Source organism: Oncorhynchus kisutch, linkage group LG23 (assembly GCF_002021735.2).
Source record: "Oncorhynchus kisutch isolate 150728-3 linkage group LG23, Okis_V2, whole genome shotgun sequence".
In the NCBI taxonomy this organism is placed as follows: Eukaryota; Metazoa; Chordata; class Actinopteri; order Salmoniformes; family Salmonidae; genus Oncorhynchus; species Oncorhynchus kisutch.
The window spans coordinates 21241860-21262501 of NC_034196.2; the positions used below are offsets into that span (position 1 = coordinate 21241860).

Consider the following 20642-nt stretch of genomic DNA (forward strand, 5'->3'; position numbering starts at 1 on the left):
TTATCCCTATTGAAAAGAGTATGCCATTGTCATTTTAATGTAATTATACCACCAGTAATTGATAACTAATGGATATTGATATATAATCAACCTTATATGATCAATACAGTAATAGACATCCGATTGATATTAGCCTATTTTTCAAGCTACGTAATAACTGACCAACCAAGCATACATGGCATTCGAGGTTTGTTGGAATAATCTGGTTCAACAGAGATGTTCCAGAGAGTACTGTAAGCCAATTTTCAGTCGCTACTCGAGAAACCTGTGCTCTCACGTGTAACAATTCCAGCTGTTCGTGACAGTACTTTCACTGCCCTGTGAGAGCGAGAGAGGATGGAAAGGGTGAGGGGCTGTGCTTCAGCCAGGTATCTATCTGGCTACACTATGATAGATTGTGAAATATTTTCCATGTTCTCTAATGGTACAGTAACAGCGAGATTAATGCTTCTTGATGACAGAATGAGCCAGGCCCTAGGGTGTCAGACGGAGTGATGGACATACATGGCAGCGAACCAGGAACTGTCCTGGTCTTCTGTTTGTAAGCGGTAAAGAAGGGAATCAAGCAGACTGGGGAAGGAGGGGCTACCCAGCACCAGATCGTGTCCATCTTCTGTTACTAGGCAACTCAATGCAAAACAGGCCGTCTGTCCCGCCTCTGGCTCAGCCACCTCACTCATCAGGGCTTGTAGACGGTGAACCTGGAGAGATTAACAAAACAATACCCCTTTGAATAACAGAGCTTGGTGTGGATTCAAAATCAAGATAACCTGTCAGTGTCAATATTTGATGAAACAATCTGAGGTAGGGAAGCAATAACACAATTTCTCCTGGCATGGCATTCTGGGATCAACAGCGCAGTATCATGGCAGCACTGTGTTTTGTCACACAAGACCTTATCCCCCTGTGTCCTTGCCTCTGTCCGATGTGGCTTTGTGCCAGGTGGCTTAAGGTGCTGGGGACTTCAGGGTGGCGTAACAAGCCTTGGCAGGCCACCTTACACAGAGACAGCCTGGCCAGGATCAGGGCAGCAGAGTTGACTGTTCTCCCGTCCTTGGTCCAGCAGGGTCAACAGGCTGGTCAAGACCTGCCCAAACACAGCCTGATCTCTCTGTAGCCACCCACGCCCAGCCGAGCTCTCAACTTGAGAGAGAGGGATGATTCAAGACAGAGGGTTACTGGTAAGGCTGCCACACCCACACACCAAAGAGGCTAAGGCACCAGCAGCATTCATCACAATGTCTGGATCATGTCTGGTTAGGAGTTGCCCTAGAGTCCCTACAAGGCCGTTGCTGCACTTTGGAGCCATGGCCTGCAGATGCTGCACAACCTCTTTCCACCAGGACTCCAAGAAGATAGGCTGCAGTACTGCAAAGCCTGAATGAGCAGGGGAAAAAACATTAACCACCGGTCAGGAGCTGTCACATTGTAAAGCCTGACATGAATATGCTTTAGAGATTATGTATGTGCGTCTCAGAACCATGATTATACAAATTACAAACAGTAAACATTATTTTCAGTAGTCACCTTATATACTCAGGCGTAGTCAAGTGAAGCCAGCTTCCAGCCTCCATATCACTTATTGGTGTGACATGGGTCAGGACAGGCCATCAGTTGTCATGTATTGTATTATTTCAGGACTTTAGTGCCTTTTGTGGTTAATGTAACCTTTATTTAAAAAGGCAAGTCGGTTAAGAACAAATTCTTATTTACAATGCCGGCCTACCCCAGCCAATGCTGGGCCAATTGTGCGCCGCCCTATGGGACTCCCAATCACAGCCGTATGTGATACAGCCTGGATTCAAACCAGGCACTGTAGTGACACCGCTTGCAGTGAGATGCAGTGCCTTAGACCGCTGCGCCACTCGGGAGCTCTATAAAACGGGAGTCTAAGTTTAATGATTTGGATACGATTGCCTGTGTAGCGTTCCAACAAGATGCAGTCTGTCTTACAATAATACCCATTTCATTATATTAACATAACCCTTAAAATACTCACTGGGTCAGTGCTGAGTGAGAGTTGTGGCTTTGAAATCCATAAAGGCTGTCCGTTAAGTCCAGTTAAATATCCACTGTGCTCAGGTGTGCAAAGATATATTGTTTTGTTGATAGCATTGCAATCTGTCCGTTAGTGCTATGATAACACCATTCGAGCCTCTGGGCAAATTGTACCGCAATAAAGATAGACTTGTGACATTTTCTAGTAGCAGTCGCAGTGTTTTTCCAGAAAAAAATGTTTATCCTTTAACCGCTTTTTCACATAGGCCCTAATTCAATAGTGAGGGTTTCTCACTCCTCTGCCTGGGTTGGGTTCGCTTGGGGAATGTGAAGGAGGGAGGGGATAAACATCACAGGCTCCTTATGCTCCTATCTCTTGTCCTAGAGAGCTGCACAGTACCAGACCAGCCCACTGATCACCCTGTTGACGTTAAGTAAATGTTATTCATTCCATTTTACTTAGACACACATTAAACTGTCCAGGCTCCTTTATTTGTACATTTGCCTAATGTCTCCCCTTTACTCTAGTTTATTCACACCTGCAAATAGATTTAGGCAATAGCCTACATTTTCAAGAGGTAACGATCTGATTTTACAAACTCCACAATAAATTCCCTGCTATCATTTTCTGAGCCTAACCCTGATATGCAACCCCTTCAAATTGCCCCTTTGTAAAACTATTATAGGATGCTAAATTAAAGAGTGACCGTTTCGTTAATATACAGTGCATTCGGAAAGTATTGAGTCCCCTTGATTCTTCCCACATTTTGATGCATAACAGCCTTATTCTAAAATTGATTAAATATCATCTGTCAGGTTGTATGGGGAGCGTCGCTGCACTGCTATTTTCAGGTCTCTCCAGAGATGTTCGTCAGGTTCAAGTCCGGGCCACTCAAGGACATTCAGACTTGTCCTGAAGTTACTCCTGCTTTGCCTTGGCTGTGTGCCTAGGGACCGTCGCCCAAGTCTGAGGTCCTGCACACTCTTTAGCAGGTTTTCATCAAGGATCTCTCTGTACTTTGCTTGATTGATCATTCCTGCGATCCTGACTAATCTCCCAGTCCCTGCAGCTGAAAAACTGTTGCACCACCATGCTTCACCGTAGGGGTGGTGCCAGGTTTCCTCCAGATGTAGCACTTGGCATTCAGGCCAAAGAGTTCAATCTTAGTTTCATCAAACCAGAGAATTATGTTTCTCATGGTCTGAGTCCTTTAGGTGCCTTTTGGCAAACACCAAGCAGGCTGTCATGTGCCTTTTACTGAGGATTGGCTTCCATCTGGCCACTCTACCATAAAGGCCTTATTGGTGGAGTGCTGCATAGATGGTTGTCCTTCTGGAAGGTTCTCCCATCTCCACAGAGGAACTCTGGAGCCGTCAGAGTGACCATTGTGTTCTTGGCCACCTCCATGACCAAGGCTCTTCTCCCCCGATTGCTCAGTTTGGCCAGCTCTAGGAAGTCTTGGTGGTGCCAAACTTCCTCCATTTAAGAATGATGGAGGCCACTGTGTTCTTGGGGACCTTCAATGCAGCAGACATTTTTTGATAGTCTTCCCCAGATCTGTGCCTCGACACAATCCTATCGCGGCGCTCTATGGACAATTCCTTTGACCCCATAGCTTGGTTTTTGCTCTGACATGCACATAGACAGTTGTGTTCCTTTCCAAATCACATCCAATCAATTGAATTTACCACAGGTGGACTCCAATCAAGTTGTAGAAACATCTCAACGATGATCAATGGAAACAGGGTGCACCTGAGCTCAATTTCAAGTCTCATAGCAAAGGGTCTGAATACTTATGTAAATAAGGTATTTCTGTTTTTATTTTTAATACATTTGCAAACATTTCCAAAAACCTGTTTTCATTTTGTCATTATGGGGTATTGTGTGTAGATTGATGAGGAGCAAAAATATTTAATACATTTTAGAATAAGGCTGTAGCGTAACAAAATGTGGAAAAAGTCAAGGGGTCTGAATACTTTCCGAATGCTCTGTATCTAAATGAACCAACATCATAAATCATAGGTATGTGAAAAACAGACATTTTAGTGGTGACATTCCAAGAGGGTCCCTTAAATTCCCACAAGGGTCATACATCAATGTGAAACATTTTATTTCATTTTACAGTTATCCCCAACTTTAGTCTTTATTCTGATTCATGCTTTTTCCTTTACCATTTAAACCTTTTTTTTTTAAAGACACCCAATGGTCCAAACTCTCCCTTCCTCTAAAAAAAAGATAAGTGGGGTATGTTAAAACAACTCAGTGCAGTGTTATGAACCGGTCTACATACATAACTAACAATCAATGTGTTGCATGTATTACATCTGTCTGCTTGTTACATGCTAGATCTGTGAATGTTAGTCAAGATTCATCAACTAAAAGAAAACAGGAAGACTAATGCCATATTCAAAACAACTGGGAAATCTCAGACTTCCGACTTCAGTGCATTCAAGACAAAAAAATAAAATAGCTCCGACTGGGAAAGTCATTTTTAATGGTCATTGAAGTCAGAATTCCAAGTCGTAAGCTGGTATCTTTCTCGAGCTCAGACTTTCCGACCTAAAGATCCCCAACGTCATGATTTGACCTGGGTTATTTCTGAATTCCCAGTTGTCTTGAAAGCACCTAAATCTCATTCCAACACTTCTGCCCAAATGCGCGAAGAGCCTGGTAGACCAACGGTTCAAACTTCTCCAGCCAACACAGAAAAACCAAGAGAAACTCCCAGCGCATACGCATTGGGTTAATTTACCAATCATCTCCCACAACACCTTCCCCTATTTCTACCCTGTATGCCAGCACACCCCAAGCAGTCACACGACTAGCTAAAATTAAGCTACAAATACTTTACTCAGTAAATTCACCCCCATAAAATGCTATGGTCACTACCACTAAAAGCCCACGTTGAATCATTGATGTACCAGGCTTATATTCACTGTGTGGAATAGCATGGGAGCGAGGTTACAGGAAGACAAACTTTGAGCAGGTATGCATGAATTGTACACTGAGGTGGTGATCTGGAAAATGTATTATTTCAACTACGATCACTTGGACATAGAACAGATCTTTTTAATGACTGATGTGTAGAAAACAAAACATATTCATTCGGGCCATTTCATACAATCCCAACGTAGCCTGTCCAATGGCCAACCTGGGTTTAAGTTGTTCCCAGGACATCCCTCAAACATTAGCGACAGGGACTGGGTGTGAGGGTCTGGAAGGGAAACCGAACAGATCGCATCGAGAGATTCATTCAGGGATGTTCAACACAGGAAAGTAACAATGTGATCAAGTCCAAAAATCACTAACCCCTTCCCACCATCAAATAATAATAATAATAATAATAATAATAATACACATAACAAAATAACCCCCTCCCAATGTTCAACACTTCATCTATATCCTTCAGTCCATAATGGCAGCACACACAATACTGCTAGCGTGAAACAGCATGGAAAATCTATCCATTTTATGTTGGTATTGGAGCATGACAGGAAGGTGTCTTGAGTATGTGCACCAAAGGTCCAAGAGGGAGTAGTAGTACAGTGAAAAGGTCCATGTCCATTGTACCAGGTGAACAGCAGGCACTGTCATCCCTATATCCATGTACACACGGCATTACTGGTTGGTGGGTGGGAGTAAGGAGAAAGCTGATGACAACTGTAATCAATTGTAGTTCAAAAGAAGCACAGCCAGTTTCATCCATGTGACCTCTTCTTACTCAAACATACAAATTCATAGCAGCAGGTAGAGCTCCAGGAGGACCTCCCTCTCCAAAAAAAGCAAGTTATGGAGATTTGTAGTTCTGTGAACTGGTTGTAGTTTTTTTTTTTTTTTTTTTTAATCTTCCCACCCTTTCAACCAACCATTGTCCTCTGTCATTCATCTCTGTCAGCAGATTTCCCCCCCCCTCTTGCACTTCATTTCCACCCCCCCCATTCCCCTATTCTGGTGATTGATTCAGAGATCATCGCTCAGGTTCAGACTCTAGGGCTAGGACCCTCTTGCGCTCACGACACTGCTTCTTGTGGGCGGGCCAGTCCCTCTGCTGGCATTGGGAGCCACAGTAGCGAGCCACCTGACAGCGACCACAGATGTTGAACTCTCTAAGCTGTGGGCAGATGGAATACAAAGTCAAACTGGTAGAAAGACACTGTACTGAGACTTATATTAAACACCTCAAAATAGCAAAAATAATCTATGTCAGCCTCTGATCACAAATATCCTCAAAGCCATGTACTTCAGCACTCCCCAAGAGTGAGAATATAGAGTGAAAATAACAGAAGAAAGCAGAATATATGGGTAGCAGTACATACTCTCCTCTCGATGAGCGAGCAGGGTGGGTAGTGACACTCGTAGTAAGTACAGGAGCACTCCTCCTCCTCCACCAGCTCTCCGTTAGCATTGTAGTAGCGGGTACGACTGAGCTCCAGGTACTGCTCCTCTACGGGGTCAGCTGGTACCTGCTGGATGGCCAGCCAGTACAAAGACTGCTCTCTACAGGGATAGAAAAAAAAGACCCGTTCAAAGTTATGTTCTGACAAGTGAAACATTTAAATGGACAAGTAATACCAGGACAAGTCTGAATAACATTGTATTCTCTCAATATTATGTTGTCTTTTCCTCAGTAAAGAAGTGATGAATGCTAGGAGAGCAGAATGTAGCTTTAGTAATTGTAGTGGAGAAGTGATGAATGCTAGGAGAGCAGAATGTAGCTTTAGTAATTGTAGTGGAGAAGTGATGAATGCTAGGAGAGCAGAATGTAGCTCTAGTAATTGTAGTGGAGAAGTGCACAGCTGTAATACCTTTGCTTGCTGGAGATCTCCTCTGATTTAGGGCTCCAGCCCAGGGGGACCAGTCGCAGGTTGTCCAGACGGTTATCCACTGTAACAGAGTTTATGTGGACTACTTGGAAGCTGGGAGCGATGCCTCCTCTGTGTTTCTCCCTGGATAAACATTCAAATCGTCTTATGACTCAACCGGTCTGCCAGCATCACACTGAATATGAAGCATGCAGTTTGTTAGATAAAGGCAAAAAGCTGCCCTAACCGACAGACTATGAGGATGTATTTAGTTGCAGATTTTGGGGATGGGACACCAACTCACCAGAGCAGCTCGTGCAGTGGCCTGCCAGCCCAACGCCCTTTGCCAATGTCGAAGGCATAAGCAAAGATCTTTGCCCCATTGCCATCTGCATCTACCTCCATGCGTGCCTGAAAAATATGGTGTAACATTGATTTATTTATCCCAGGCCTCATAGTCAAGACAAGTCCAGTTGTTATTAACCAGGGCCAGGATAGCGTGGGAATGGTCTGATTATAACGACCCTCGCACAAAACCTCCACATAAATCCTCACCCTCTTACCTCAAAAGCATAGTTCTCCACCAATGGTATGTCCTGTTCATCAATCAGTGTGTACTTTGTCTGCAAAATAATGGACAGTTATTGCCACATGTAATGTGGCTTTACACTATTATTGTGTGGGATTAAAAACAATGGGGCAAGATTACAACAATGAGGTGTGTGAGATGACCTAACACATGTGATGGTATAATCAAGACTGAGTCAAGTTACATTTGCTTTGAGTATGTTAGCAATCATTTAAACACAGAAGCATTTTGAGGAAACATAGCTATCGATCACACTGACTGGCACGCAAAAGCAAAAGTGTTGATGGACTATTATATATATGGTCTCTAGATGGATTAATGTTCCAGGGGGTCACTCCATTACACGTGATATGTCCAAGTGGTTCTCATTTCTACAAGTGACATTTCAATGTTTACCAACTGTCCTAGCTAAAAACAAGAGGACACAAATATTAAAGTCACTGTTCAAATTCGTCTGGTAAAAACTGTTTGACGGTAGCTAGCCTACACAAAACACTAGCTAGGAGTAACGTCAGTTACATGTCAATAATAATGGAACATAGACGAAGTTTGACAGCCTTCAAATGTAAAGACAAAACAATAAGACTGTTTAAACAATAATAATACCGTAGTTAGCTAAAACACAAAAGGTAACAAACGTTACTTGAGAGCTGTCATGCCGGTGTTCCTGGTAGAGCGTGGCAATGGCTTCCTACTACTTCGCTAGCCAGTGTCGCCAGTTAGCTACATTACAATTTTCTTGACCGTTTGTGAAGTGTGCATTTGGAGGCCAGGATATGTTTTACTTTTTTAACATTGACCCATACCATCGTTGCGTCCATAAATTAGCTAGTTAGCTACGAACGTCGGTTAAATGTGGCTAGCTTCAGCATGGCTAGCTAATTAATAGGTTGTTCTGGGCGGCTTCGAGAGAAGACGAATCCAGCGAAACATTTATATTAGACCACCTAGAATTCTAAAAAGATCCACGACTTATGTCTGTCTGTTTTCCATATTAAAACATATTCGATGCCAGCCATCGCCTATCTCAACGAGCCATTTTGTAAGCACTTTTGTGATCCCCTCCCTTCTTGTCGCACACATGGCAGCCCCCGGATCCAGCTCACCTTCCCGGCCACACGGCCAAGTCGAACAATCCCGAGCTTGAAATCCGACATTGGAAGAGCGGTCGATCAAGGGGCGAAATATAAGAACAGGTGAGGCGATCTACTCGAGTAAAAGTCGTCAGGGCGACCCCCCAGACCCGACTTACTGCCAGTTTGGTTAAATAGGGTCAATCGATGTCCGAATTTGGTCCTCCCCACCGGCTAACAAACCTCCGTGACACACGGCTGGCGTAGAAGAAAGCCAGGCAAGATTTGTGGGAGGGTTCGAAGAAGCTAAACATTTTTCAACCACTGAGAATACAGCTTTGAAAAGCTTCAATCCAATCCAAAAAAGCGTTACATATTTTGTGTTCTTAATCTATTGTCCTATCCGATTCTCCAATCAAAGACGGGGATTTATTTTGAGCACCACCCATTTCTCTCCTGACGCCATCACGTTTCTATTGCTTGTTCCTGTGTTTTCCGACAGTGAGCTGTCATTTTAGCGCGAAAACAGAAACGGTAGGATTGCCGGGTGTCAGGCAGGAGTAGCCCATGGATGGAAAGAAGCCTTGTTTTATGCCGTGTTTTATGTGATTGTAATCCCTGTCCGATTCCGAGTAGATTTAGAGTAGGCCTAGCTATTCGATTCAGAGTAGATTTCTACACTCTGATTCTAGTCTTCTGCGTTATTTAGTCCAGTGGTTCTCAAACCTAGACATTTCGCAATTGTATTGTAGCCCTGAACTAAAGAACCTGGTTCACATAGTCAAGGGTTTGATGTTTTGTTGACAATTTAAAACTGGTGTGCAAGTTGTGGAATAGTTAAAATGTCTGGGAGTCCCTGAGGAGAACCCCTTATTTAGTCCACCTTATTTGTCCCTTTTTGTGCATTTTATTTCCATCAATGGAAATGTATCTCTGAAATTGCACTTTAAATACATTTGATATTATGTTTATTTAGGCCTTATTAAAATGGCCAAAAGTACTAGGCATAGACTAGAAACCAAGATTAGCCTACACGTTTACTGTGGGGTTTACAGTAAGCCATTTATTTTATAAAACGTTCAAATGCCACGTTGAAATCAAGTTGGAAACTCGGAACCTCCGAGCTAAAATGAAGGTAAATTATTTGCATAGAGCTTCCTAATGGTTTATTCGGATACTTCCCAAATCAGAAACTCCAGGCAGTCCTATCAGAGTTTCAGACATGAAGTGAACGACCCCTAGTATAATCAGTCATGTGCGTATTGCTGTGTTTTAAAACAACTGGGAACTCGGGAATCTCCAACTTCAGTGCGTTCAAGATAAATGGGAACTCGGAAAAAATGAAGCACGGACTTTGAATGGTCATCCAATTCAGATTTGCAAGTCATAAACTCGGTCATGTTGCCACTTACAAGACCATTGGGAACTCGGAAAAATACGAGGTCAAATCGTGACGCCAGTGATCTTCAGGTCAGATAATCGGGACTCTAGAAAGAGGCCCGAGTTCCCAAATTGTAATTCCGAGTTGGATGACGGTTCAAATCGATTTTTCCCAGTCGTATTTATCCGAGTTCCCAGTTGTTTTGAACGCGGCACAAGAGTCTCAAAATAAATTTTCATAATTGAAATGTAGGCCTAGCCTATACCATTCCAGGACGCTAAATGTAGGCTTATTTTGTTTATTGAATTATATAATATTCAAATATATAGCCTATACTAAACTATAATATATGTGAAGCTAAAAGATAATGTAGGGTTTTTTTCATTGATACTGCCCGGTTGTTGCAGTTGTTGCTAAACTTGCTTTTCAGCTCTAGTGTACGTGTTACTTCCGTGTTCATACCTTGATACACCTGTGTTATAACTGCAGTAGATTGGCTACTGAAGCCACCTGTCGCGTTCTATTGCTATTAGCCTAGTAGGTTATTTGACGTGCCATGAGCGCGGAGCCAGAATCATGTGGTTTGACACCTGTGTCTTTGCGAGACGACCCAGACACTGGAGTGGAAGTTCGAGAAAGTTCGGGAGACTTTAATATGGATTTACAACAGCCGATTTTCTTCTCCTTGGATGTACACCAACATGAAACTCTGTCAGCTAAAGTCGTCTCCAGGTTGTCTAGAAAGGCTGCCGCTACATCAGTGGTGACCACCTCCGAATCAGAATCCGGAAAATTCTCAGGTGAATCGGAACTTTGCATGGAACATGAATCAGACCTGGACTGGTTCTGCAGCTCCGAGCAGAAATGTATATGCTTGCTCTGCACCATAGCGGGATCCTGCCAGAGCCACACAGTGACACCCCTGGTCAGCAGAGTGACAGGCGTTAGGGTGAGAGCCCAGACTTTTCCCGAAATCATATTATCCAGATGTAGTCTCTTGTAGTAATACCATTAGAATATACCATCTATTAATAACACCATGTCCTTTCTGAGCAGTTACATTTAAGCTGCATATTGTGCGTCATATGGACCTTGGTCACAGTGAATGGGGCCAGGAGACTTTGTTTACCTAGAGGTAGGAGTGAGAATGCAACAGGCAAACTGAGTATACCTTTGGTTACCTGGGGTACGACAGTACAAAGGGTCAGCTGGTTTATCTTTTGAAAGTGTGTGTTCACATGCCTGGTGGGTGTGTAGGGTGTGCCACACTTATCCCAAACCAGACTGAGGAGTTTCCCCTGTTGATGTGTCATGGGGTGTGAGGAGACAAGAGTTTCAAGCTGTTGGGAAGAGGCAGCATCAATTATCATCAGTGCTCTTCTAAATTATTTTCTATTTCAGGATACACAATGACATGTTGGTGATGGCAGTTCAGCACTACAGGAATAAGCTTATCAGGATAGTGGGTCCATGCTTTTGAGAATGTACCTGATCAGCTCTGTGGTTTTCAAGTCCAACACCAGTCTCGTTTTATGCCAGTCACTGAATGTGTGTGTGTGTGTGTTGTCCTGAACAGAACCAACTGGTTAACATATGTGAGAAAATGCAGCTGCAGGCCCAGCGCATGGAGCGCTTTATCAACCAGACCCTGACTGCCAAAGAGCGGACACTGCAGGTGAGCAGCCCTGTGACACTGACACTGTCCCTTATGTGCTTATACTTCATACAGCTTTGGAATCGCAAGCTCTACATACAGATATCTAATGGATTCCATAAAAATATTTTTGCTATGTTCCCTATGCCCTCTGCTGTGTGTCCATGCAGGTAGAGGCGAGCGGGGCTCGGGAGCAAGTGGTGGCCCAGGTCAGTGTGGTGAGGGAGGCGGTGGAGGAGGAGGAACAGCGGCTGCTGGAAGCGGTGCAGAGGGAGGAGGAGAGGGTGGAGCAGTGCCTTCTCACCCAGAGAGCCCACTGGGGCCAGGCCCTGGCTATGCTCACACACTATGCTGCACACGTCTGGTGCACACCCTCACAAACACACCGGACATACAGCTGGCAGTGAGTAAGGGAGATGGGTACAGGTAGGGAGGGAGAGACCAATGATTTATATATACACTGGGGCTACAACTGACTCCTTCCGTTGCGACGTCCCTCTAAGGCACTTCTGCTAGCTGTCTGAATCGCCGTGTCTCCAGCTCGTCCAGCTACTCACTGGACCCAATTGATCACTCGGCCACGCATGCCTCTCCCAAATGTCAATATGCCTTGTCCATTGCTGTTTTGATTAGTAATTATTGCCTTATTTCAGTGTAGAGCCTCTAGCCCTGCTCAATATGCCTTAGCTAACTCTTTAGTTCCACCTACCACACATGCAGTGACCTCACCTGGTTTAAATGATGTTTCTAGAGACAATATCTCTCTCATCTTCACTCAATACATAGGTTTACCTCCATTGTATTCACATCCTACCATATCTTTGTCTGTACACTATGCCTTGAATCTATTCTACCGTGCCCAGAAACCTGGTCCTTTTACTCTCTGTTCCGAACGTACTAGACGACCAGTTCTTATAGCCTTTAGTCGTACCCTTATCCTACTCCTCCTCTGTTCCTCTGGTGATGTAGAGGTTAATCCAGGCCCTGCAGTGCCTAGCTCCACTTCCATTCCCCAGGCGCTCTAATTTGTTGACTTCTGTAACCATAAAAGCCTTGATTTCATGCATGTTAACATTAGAAGCCTCCTCCCTAAATTTATTTTATTCAGCACACTCTGCCAACCCTGAATCCTGGCTTAGGAAGACTACTAAAAACCCTGGAATTTCCATCCCTAACTATAACATTTTTCGACAAGATAGAACTGCCAAAGGGGGCGGAGTTAGCCTTCAGAGTTCTGTCTTACTATCCAGGTCTGTGCCCAAACAATTTGAGCATCTACTTTAAAAAATCCACCTTTCCAGAAACAAGTCTCTCACTGTTGCCGCTTGCTATAGACCACCTTCTGCCCCCAGCTGTGCCCTGGACACCATATGTGAATTGATTGCCCCCCATCTATCTTCAGAGCTCGTGCTGTTAGGTGACCTAAACTGGGACATGCTTAACACCCCGGCCATCCTACAATCTAAACTTGATGACCTCAATCTCACACAAATTATCAATGAACCTACCAGGTACAACCCCAAATCCGTAAACACGGGCACCCTCATAGATATCATCCTAACCAACCTGTCCTCCAACTACACCTCTGCTGTCTTCAACCAGATCTCAGCGATCACTGCCTCATTGCCTGTGTCCGTAATAGGTCAAATGCTCATCACCCCTCATCTGTCAAACACTCCCTAAAACACTTCAGAGAGCAGTCTTTTAAAAAGTCCTTTTTCTCCCCAATTTCGTGGGATCCAATTGTTAGTAGTACAACTCCCGTACAGGCTCGGGAGAGACGAAGGTCGAGAGTCATGCGTCCCCCGAAACACAACCCAACTAAGCCGCACTGCTTCTTAACACAGCACGCATCCAACCAGGAAGCCAGCCGCACCAATGTGTCGGAGGAAACACTGTACACCTAGCGACCAGGTCAGCGTGCACTGCGCTCGGCCCGCCACAGGAGTCGCTATTGCACGATGAGACAAGGATATCACTACAGGCCAAACCCTACCTAATCCGGACGACGCTAGGCCAATTGTGCATCGCCCCATGGTCCTCCCGGGTTGCGGCCGCTGCGACAGAGCCTGGGCTCGAACCCAGAGTCTCTGGTGGCACAGCTAGCAATGCAATGCAGTGCTTTAGACCACTGCGCCACCCGGGAGGCCACGAGCAGGTTTTTCTAATCAACCTGGCCTGGGTATCCTGGAAGGATATTGACCTCATTCCGACAGTAGAGGATGCCTGGTTATTCTTTAAAAGTGCTTTCCTCACCATCTTAAATAAGCATGCCCCATTGAAAAATATAGAACCAGGAACAGATATAGCCCATGGTTCACTCCACACCTGACTGCCCTTGACCAGCACAAAAACATCCTGTGGCGTACTGCATTAGTATCGAATAGCCTCCGTGATATGCAACTTTTCAGGGAAGTTAGGAACCAATGCATGTTAGGCAGTTAGGAACAGGCAGATAGGGAAGCAAAGGCTAGCTTTTTCTAACAGAATTTTCTAACAGAAATTGTTGCAACCCCTATTACTAGCCTGTTCAACCTCTTTCGTATCATCTGAGATTCCCAAAGATTGGAAAGCAGCTGCGGTCTTCCCCCTCTTCAAAGGGGGAGACACTCAAGATGCAAACTGCTACAGACCAAAATCTGTCCTACCCTGCCTTTCTAAGGTCTTTGAAAGCCAAGTTAACAAACAGATTAACGACCATTTCGAATCCCACCGTACCTTCTCCACTATGCAATCTGGTTTCAGAGCTGGTCATGGGTGCACCTCAGCCACGCTCAAGGTTCTAAACGACATCATAACCGCCATCGATAAGAGACAATACTGTACAGCTGTATTCATCGACCTGGCCAAGGCTTTCGAATCTGTCAATCACTACATTCTTATCGGCAGACTCAACAGCCTTGGTTTCTCAAATGACTGCCTCGCCTGGTTCACCAACTACTTCTCAGACAGAGTTCAGTGTGTCAAATCGAAGGGCCTGTTGTCCGGACCTCTGGCAGTCTCTATGGGGGTGCCACAGGGTTCAATTTTCGGGCCGACTCTCTTCTCTGTATACATCAATGATGACGCTCTTGCTGCTGGTGATTATCTGATCCACCTCTACACAGACGACACGATTTTGTATACTTCTGTCCCTTCTTTGGACACTGTGTTAACTAATCTCCAGATGAGCTTCAATGCCATTACAACTCTCCTTCTGTGGCCTCCAACTGCTCTTAAATGCAAGTAAAACTAAATGCATGCTCTTCTACCGATCGCTGCCTGCATCTGCCCGCCCGTCCAGCATCACTACTCTGGACGGTTCTGACTTAGAATATGTGGACCACAAATACCTAGATGTCTGGTTAGACTGTAAACTCTCCTTCCAGTCTCACATTAAGCATCTCCAATCCAAAATTAAATTTAGAATCGGCTTCCTATTTCACAATAAATTATCCTTCACTCATGCTGCCAAACATACCCTCGTAAAACTGACCACTCTACCGATCCTTGACTTCGGCGATGTCATTTACAAAATAGCCTTCAACACTCTACTCAGCAAATTGGATGCAGTCTATCACAGTGTCATCCGTTTTGTCACCAACGCCCCATATACTACCCACCACTGCGACCTGTATGCTCTTGTTGGCTGGCCCTCGCTTCATATTCGTCGCCAAACCCACTGGCTCCAGGTCATCTATAAGTTTGCTAGGTAAAGCCCAGTCTTATCTCAGCTCACTGGTCACCATAGCAGCACCCACCAGTAGCACTCGCTCCAGCAAGTATATCTCACTGGTCACCCAAAAAAGCCCATTTCTCTTTGGCCACCTTTCCTTCCAGTTCTCTGCTGCCAATGACTGGAACTAACTGCAAAAATCACTGAAGCTGGAGACTCATATCTCCCTCAACTTTAATCACCAGCTGTCAGAACAGCTCACACATCACTGCACCTGTACTTAGCCCATCTATAAATAGCCCATCCAACTACCTCATCCCCCATACTGTTATTTTTTATTTTTATTTTGCTCCTTTGCACCCCAGTATCTCTACTTGCACACTCATCTTCTGCACATCTATCACTCCGGTGTTTAATTGCTATATTGTAACGGTTGTCTTGGGAAGAAGGAGAGGAGGACCAAAGCGCAGCATGGTAAGTGTCCATAATGTTTAATGCTCCTGGCTGACTGACGACTCTGGCGGCTCCTGGCTGACTGGCGGCTCCTGGCTGACTGGCGGCTCTGGCGACTCAGGACAGACGGGAGACTCTGGCGGCTCAGGACAGACGGGAGACTCTGGCGGCTCAGGACAGACAGGAGACTCTGGCGGCTCAGGACAGACGGGAGACTCTGGCGGCTCAGGACAGACGGGAGACTCTGGCAGCTCAGGACAGACGGGAGACTCTGGCGGCTCAGGACAGACGGGAGACTCTGGCGGCTCAGGACAGACGGGAGACTCTGGCGGCTCAGGACAGACGGGAGACTCTGGTGGCTCAGGACAGACGGGAGACTCTGGCGGCTCAGGACAGACGGGAGACTCTGGCGGCTCAGGACAGACGGGAGACTCTGGCGGCTCAGGACAGACGGGAGACTCTGGCGGCTCAGGACAGGGGGAAGGCTCTGGCGGCACTGGATAGACCGGACCATGCAGGCGCACTGGAGCTCTTGAGCACCGAGCCTGCCCAACCTTACCTGGTTGAATGCTCCCGGTAGCCAGGCCAGTGAGGCCTGGAATAGCCCGCACTGGGCTGTGCTGGTGAACCGGGGACACCACGCATAAAGCTGGTGCCATGTATGCCGGCCCGAGGAGATGCACTGGAGACCAGATGCGTAGAGCCGGTTTCATGGCACCTGGCTTGATGTCCACTCTAGCCCGGCCGATACGAGGAGCTGGAATGTACCGCACCGGGCTTCCAGCCGCGCTGCCGTGCTAGCTCCTCATAATGCCGCCTCTCTGCTTTCACTGCCTCCAGCTCTGCTTTGGGGTGGCGATATTCCACTGGCTGTTCCCAGGGTCCTTTACCATCCAGAATCTCCTCCCAAGTCCAGTTCTCCAGGTATCTCTGCCTCTCCTGCTGCTGCTGCTGCTGCTGCTGCCTGTTACCACGCTGCTTGGTCCTTGGTTGGTGGGTGTTTCTGTAACGCTTGTCTTAGGAAGAAGGAGAGGTGGACCAAAGCGCAACATGGTAAGTGTCCATAATGTTTTTAATAAAGACAAATGAACATTCGAACAAAAACAATAAATGATAACGTGAAATCTACAAAACCCGAAACAGTACCGTGTGGCGACAAACACACACACGGAAACAAACACCCACAAACCAACAGTGAAACCCAGGCTACCTAAGTATGATTCTCAATCAGAGACAACTAACGACACCTGCCTCTGATTGAGAACCATACTAGGCCGAAACAGAAACCAAACATAGAAAAACAAACAGACTGCCCACCCCAAATCACGCCCTGACCATACTAAATAAAGACAAAAAAAAGGAAATAAAGGTCAGAACGTGACATATATTGTAATTATTTCACCACTATGGCCTATTTATTTGCCTAACCTCCCTTATCCTACCTCATTTTCACACAATGTATATAGACTTTTTCTATTGTATTATTGACTGCATGTTTGTTTATTCCATTTGTAAGTCTGTTGTTGTTTGTGTCGCATTGCTATGCTTTATCTTGGCCAGGTCGCAGTTGTAAATGAGAACTTGTTCTCAACCTGGTTAAATAAAGGTGAAGTGAAATAAAATAAATAAATAAAATAAACACTCGATGACTGATAGGGGGTGCTCAATCTCTCTGCCACTGTTTCGCTAAGAAGCTGAGGTATGGGGCTGGAGAAATGTAACCATTCTCAAATTCATTGACCGAGCTATGGATGCAAGGACTAAAAGTCAATTATATAAAAATTATAGTTTTAACTATGATTTGCGGCTATACCATGTTTGTTTACATTCACTTTGTTGGCAAACATTGGAGTAAAACAAGCTTATATTTTGGGTACTGATGAGGTACGACAGTTGAAGTAAGCTCATGAGGCATTTAAGTTATATTCTTCAAGAATCAATGGGTACAAATCATTAATTTATAAGTCCAAAAATGAATGTAGCTACTGCAGATTGCCCCTTTAAAGCATACTTTTACATTATATTCCATACATTCCTTTGGAGAACTGCTCTTACTGGGGAGTACCAAAATGGCTGACCAGTGGCTTCACAGCATCCTAATACATAGCATCAGCATTCTAGTGTGTATATAAATGATTTAGAACAACTATAGAGGGTGGGACGTGGAAGTGTATAGATGTGGAAGAAAGAAGGATGAAAAAATAGGTGGTGATGGTGGTGCAAATGATGATGATAATAATGATACACTTGATTGCTGTAAATCATCGTTGACGCTCTCTTGTGTTTCAGACCTCTGGCCAGGAAATAGCTGAGAGGTAAATATTCTGTTTTGACATGTATATTTGCTCAACCACTTGGTGAAGCAAACCCACGTTGTTCATTATCCAGATTTACATGACTTGCCTCGTTTGTGTGTGTATCAGGTTTGAGGAGGCAGAGGGGGTGGGTGAGCCTCATGACACCGACCATCTCAACCTGAACGCCAGCTGTAGTGACAGCAAACTCATGAGGGGCCTGTGGGCCAGCGCCATACTGCTGTGACCAACTGGTAACATGATACAGGCCAGGGCAACTTCTAGTTCAGGATACAGTAGTTTCAAATAGTTGTAGTTAGTGTCTGAACAACTGGCTATAAGTGCTTAATTAATTCTGAATAAAAATACACTCTTCTCTTCCCTCTCTCTCTTAAGCTTATGGTTCAGCAAATCTGACATTTGACGAGTGCACTGTCAGCTCCGCACTTTCCCTCTCAGAAGACCTTTGCACTCTGACCTTCCTGCCTAAGTGGTCATGCCAGTCCCCGCCCTACAACCCAGTGCGCTTCGACTGCTGGCCCAATGCGCTGGGCACCCTGGCCATCTCCTCCGGCACCCACAGCTGGGTGATTGACATGGGTGGGGGTATGCTACTCCAGCATGGGGCGCAAGGGCTCGGGCAACGACTCCCGCCTGGGCTACAACATCCAGTCCTGGGTGCTCTCCAAATACAATGGGGACTTCTCCTTCTGCCATGCGGGGAAGAACACACCCCTGCATGTGGTCCACAAGCCCAAGAGTCTAGGGCTACTCCTGGACTGGCCTAGTCAGACCCTGATATTTTATGACCCAGACTCCAGTGCTGTGTTGCACTCGGTCAGACACGCCTTTAGTGGCCCGCTGCTGCCAGCATTTGCTGTGGCTGACCGCAGTGTCAGCATACTGCACTGACCTCTGAAGTACTGTAACTGAAGTGTCAATGATATAGAATTACGGGTAACACTTTCATAAGGCATATCATATGAGTTGATAATATAACAGTGAAAGGGCTCATTAATGCTTACAACAAGTAGTACGACATTACACCTGCTGATAAAATGATACTGAATTACTTATAATATGTGTACATCCTACTAATAGAATACTATCAAAGCTTCACAATTTATTTGAATGTAATCAAATTGGCCAAATTTAGGCCCCTATGTCTCTCTGCATTGAAGAGGTATGCAGAAGGTTTTTTGATGGGAGACATATTTCTAATGTATTCTTTGTTTATTTTAATCTGAAGTAATGAATCTGTAGAGATTTCTGTATGAGTCTCTTGATCAAATTATACAGTAGTCCTAATGAGTCATACTGTAGTCATTTTAGATATAGGAGAATGCTATTTATATTTCTGTTATTATATGTTATGATAATTTACTGTAAGTTGAGTGACTGTTTGATACCTTTTCTATCTTTTAAAACCGACATCTGTCTGACGGAATGGTTGATCCATACGCATACAAATATTTGTTAATTGTCTGATGCAATGTATGTCTCTATTGAAACTCACATCCTACTTTCCATCCCTCCGTCAGTGGGAAGGAAATTAATGAAACTCAATGCAAGAGATAGTCTAAAAATGAACAGCAGGGGGCAATGTAGTGTCATAGTGATGCGAAGGTTGACTCGTAACCCGCAATCCCTGCGGTTAAAGGGTTGAATAAAGAGAAAACAATACCTTACAAAAAATCCATAAATGTATAAGTCTTGTGCAATTTATGTCTATAGGCTACATTTACGCTTTTATTTAATTATTTTAGGCTATCTGGCATTAGTGCGTAGCCTAAATTTAAGGCTGCGATCACACCGACAGCGCTTGTATTTTGGTTGCGTTGCAGAGGCAGTTGCAGTGCGTTCGGTGTGATGGCTTGACAGAAGTGGTAGCAGAAGGTGAATGTTGAAATTTTGTTGCATACATATATCCTGATGATGCTGTGTACTATTTTGTGCAATGAGACTGTCAGTGTCATTGCGCAAAGTAGTACGCAGCATCAGGATATGTATGCAACAAAAGTTCAACATTCACCTTCTGCTACCATTTCTGTAAAGCCGTCTGCGCAACTGCCTCTGCAACGCAATGCTGCATGGCAAATGCAGCGTTTCATTGGAAATGAATGTAATTCTGGTGTACCAAAATGTAACACTGTTGGTGTGATCAAAGCGTGTGCCTGTATGTGCACCAAATAGCCTACACGCCAATCGCCAAATGTTATTGGGAACGGGCAGAAAAAGTTATGGAGGCAAAATGGACAATGTCAGAGTTGAATTAAAGAAGAGAAAAGCTGCAAAAAGTAATGCTTGGTGAAATGTTAAAAGAGGACAACAGTTCCGGCTATGTTATGTGTGATGATTGTGAAACTCTACTTGTGGAGAAATATTGATTTGTCGTTGCTCATTAGAAGAAACAAAGATGACAGAGAACTTTACCAATGTCAACTAGATTGAAGCATTCACTCTATCATTTATGACATTCTGGGGAGCATGGGTTTATTTAGTCTTCTAATCTAGGGCAACATATACAGTTGAAGTCGGAAGTTTACATAAACCTTAGCCAAATACATTTAAACTCAGTTTTTCACAATTCCTGACATTTAATCAGAGTAAAAATGCCCTGTCTTAGGTCAGTTAGGATCACCACTTTATGTTAAGTATGTGAAATGTCAGAATAATAGTAGAGATAATTATTAATTTCAGCTTTTATTTCTTTCATCACATTCTCAGTGGGTCAGAAGTTTA

The 20642-nt window shown here is 44.6% G+C and overlaps 2 protein-coding genes across 3 annotated transcripts; one reads left to right on the forward strand and one right to left on the reverse strand.

Annotated features, from left to right (window-relative positions):
- Positions 1-4080: 4080 nt before the first annotated feature.
- zmynd19 (zinc finger, MYND-type containing 19) lies at positions 4081-8845 on the reverse strand. Of its 2 annotated transcripts, none has more exons than XM_020457310.2 (6): positions 8497-8845; positions 7365-7424; positions 7106-7212; positions 6805-6945; positions 6316-6496; positions 4081-6110 (listed from the first exon to the last, which is right to left on the reverse strand). In XM_020457310.2, exons 1-6 carry the CDS (start codon positions 8545-8547, stop codon positions 5967-5969), a joined length of 684 nt encoding a protein of 227 aa, XP_020312899.1. In that variant the 5' UTR covers positions 8548-8845; the 3' UTR covers positions 4081-5966. The 2 variants fall into 2 exon arrangements, with proteins under 2 accessions (XP_020312899.1, XP_031658777.1); XM_031802917.1 differs by having other exon boundaries at positions 8643-8758.
- A 143-nt stretch (positions 8846-8988) lies between these two features.
- LOC109867957 (B box and SPRY domain-containing protein) lies at positions 8989-19599 on the forward strand. The gene is given in 8 exon segments (XM_074933783.1): positions 8989-10793; positions 11421-11519; positions 11669-11851; positions 11854-11901; positions 17896-17921; positions 18030-18154; positions 18297-18501; positions 18503-19599. Coding segments are annotated over 8 exon segments (1389 nt in total). The 5' UTR covers positions 8989-10400; the 3' UTR covers positions 18813-19599.
- Positions 19600-20642: the final 1043 nt, after the last annotated feature.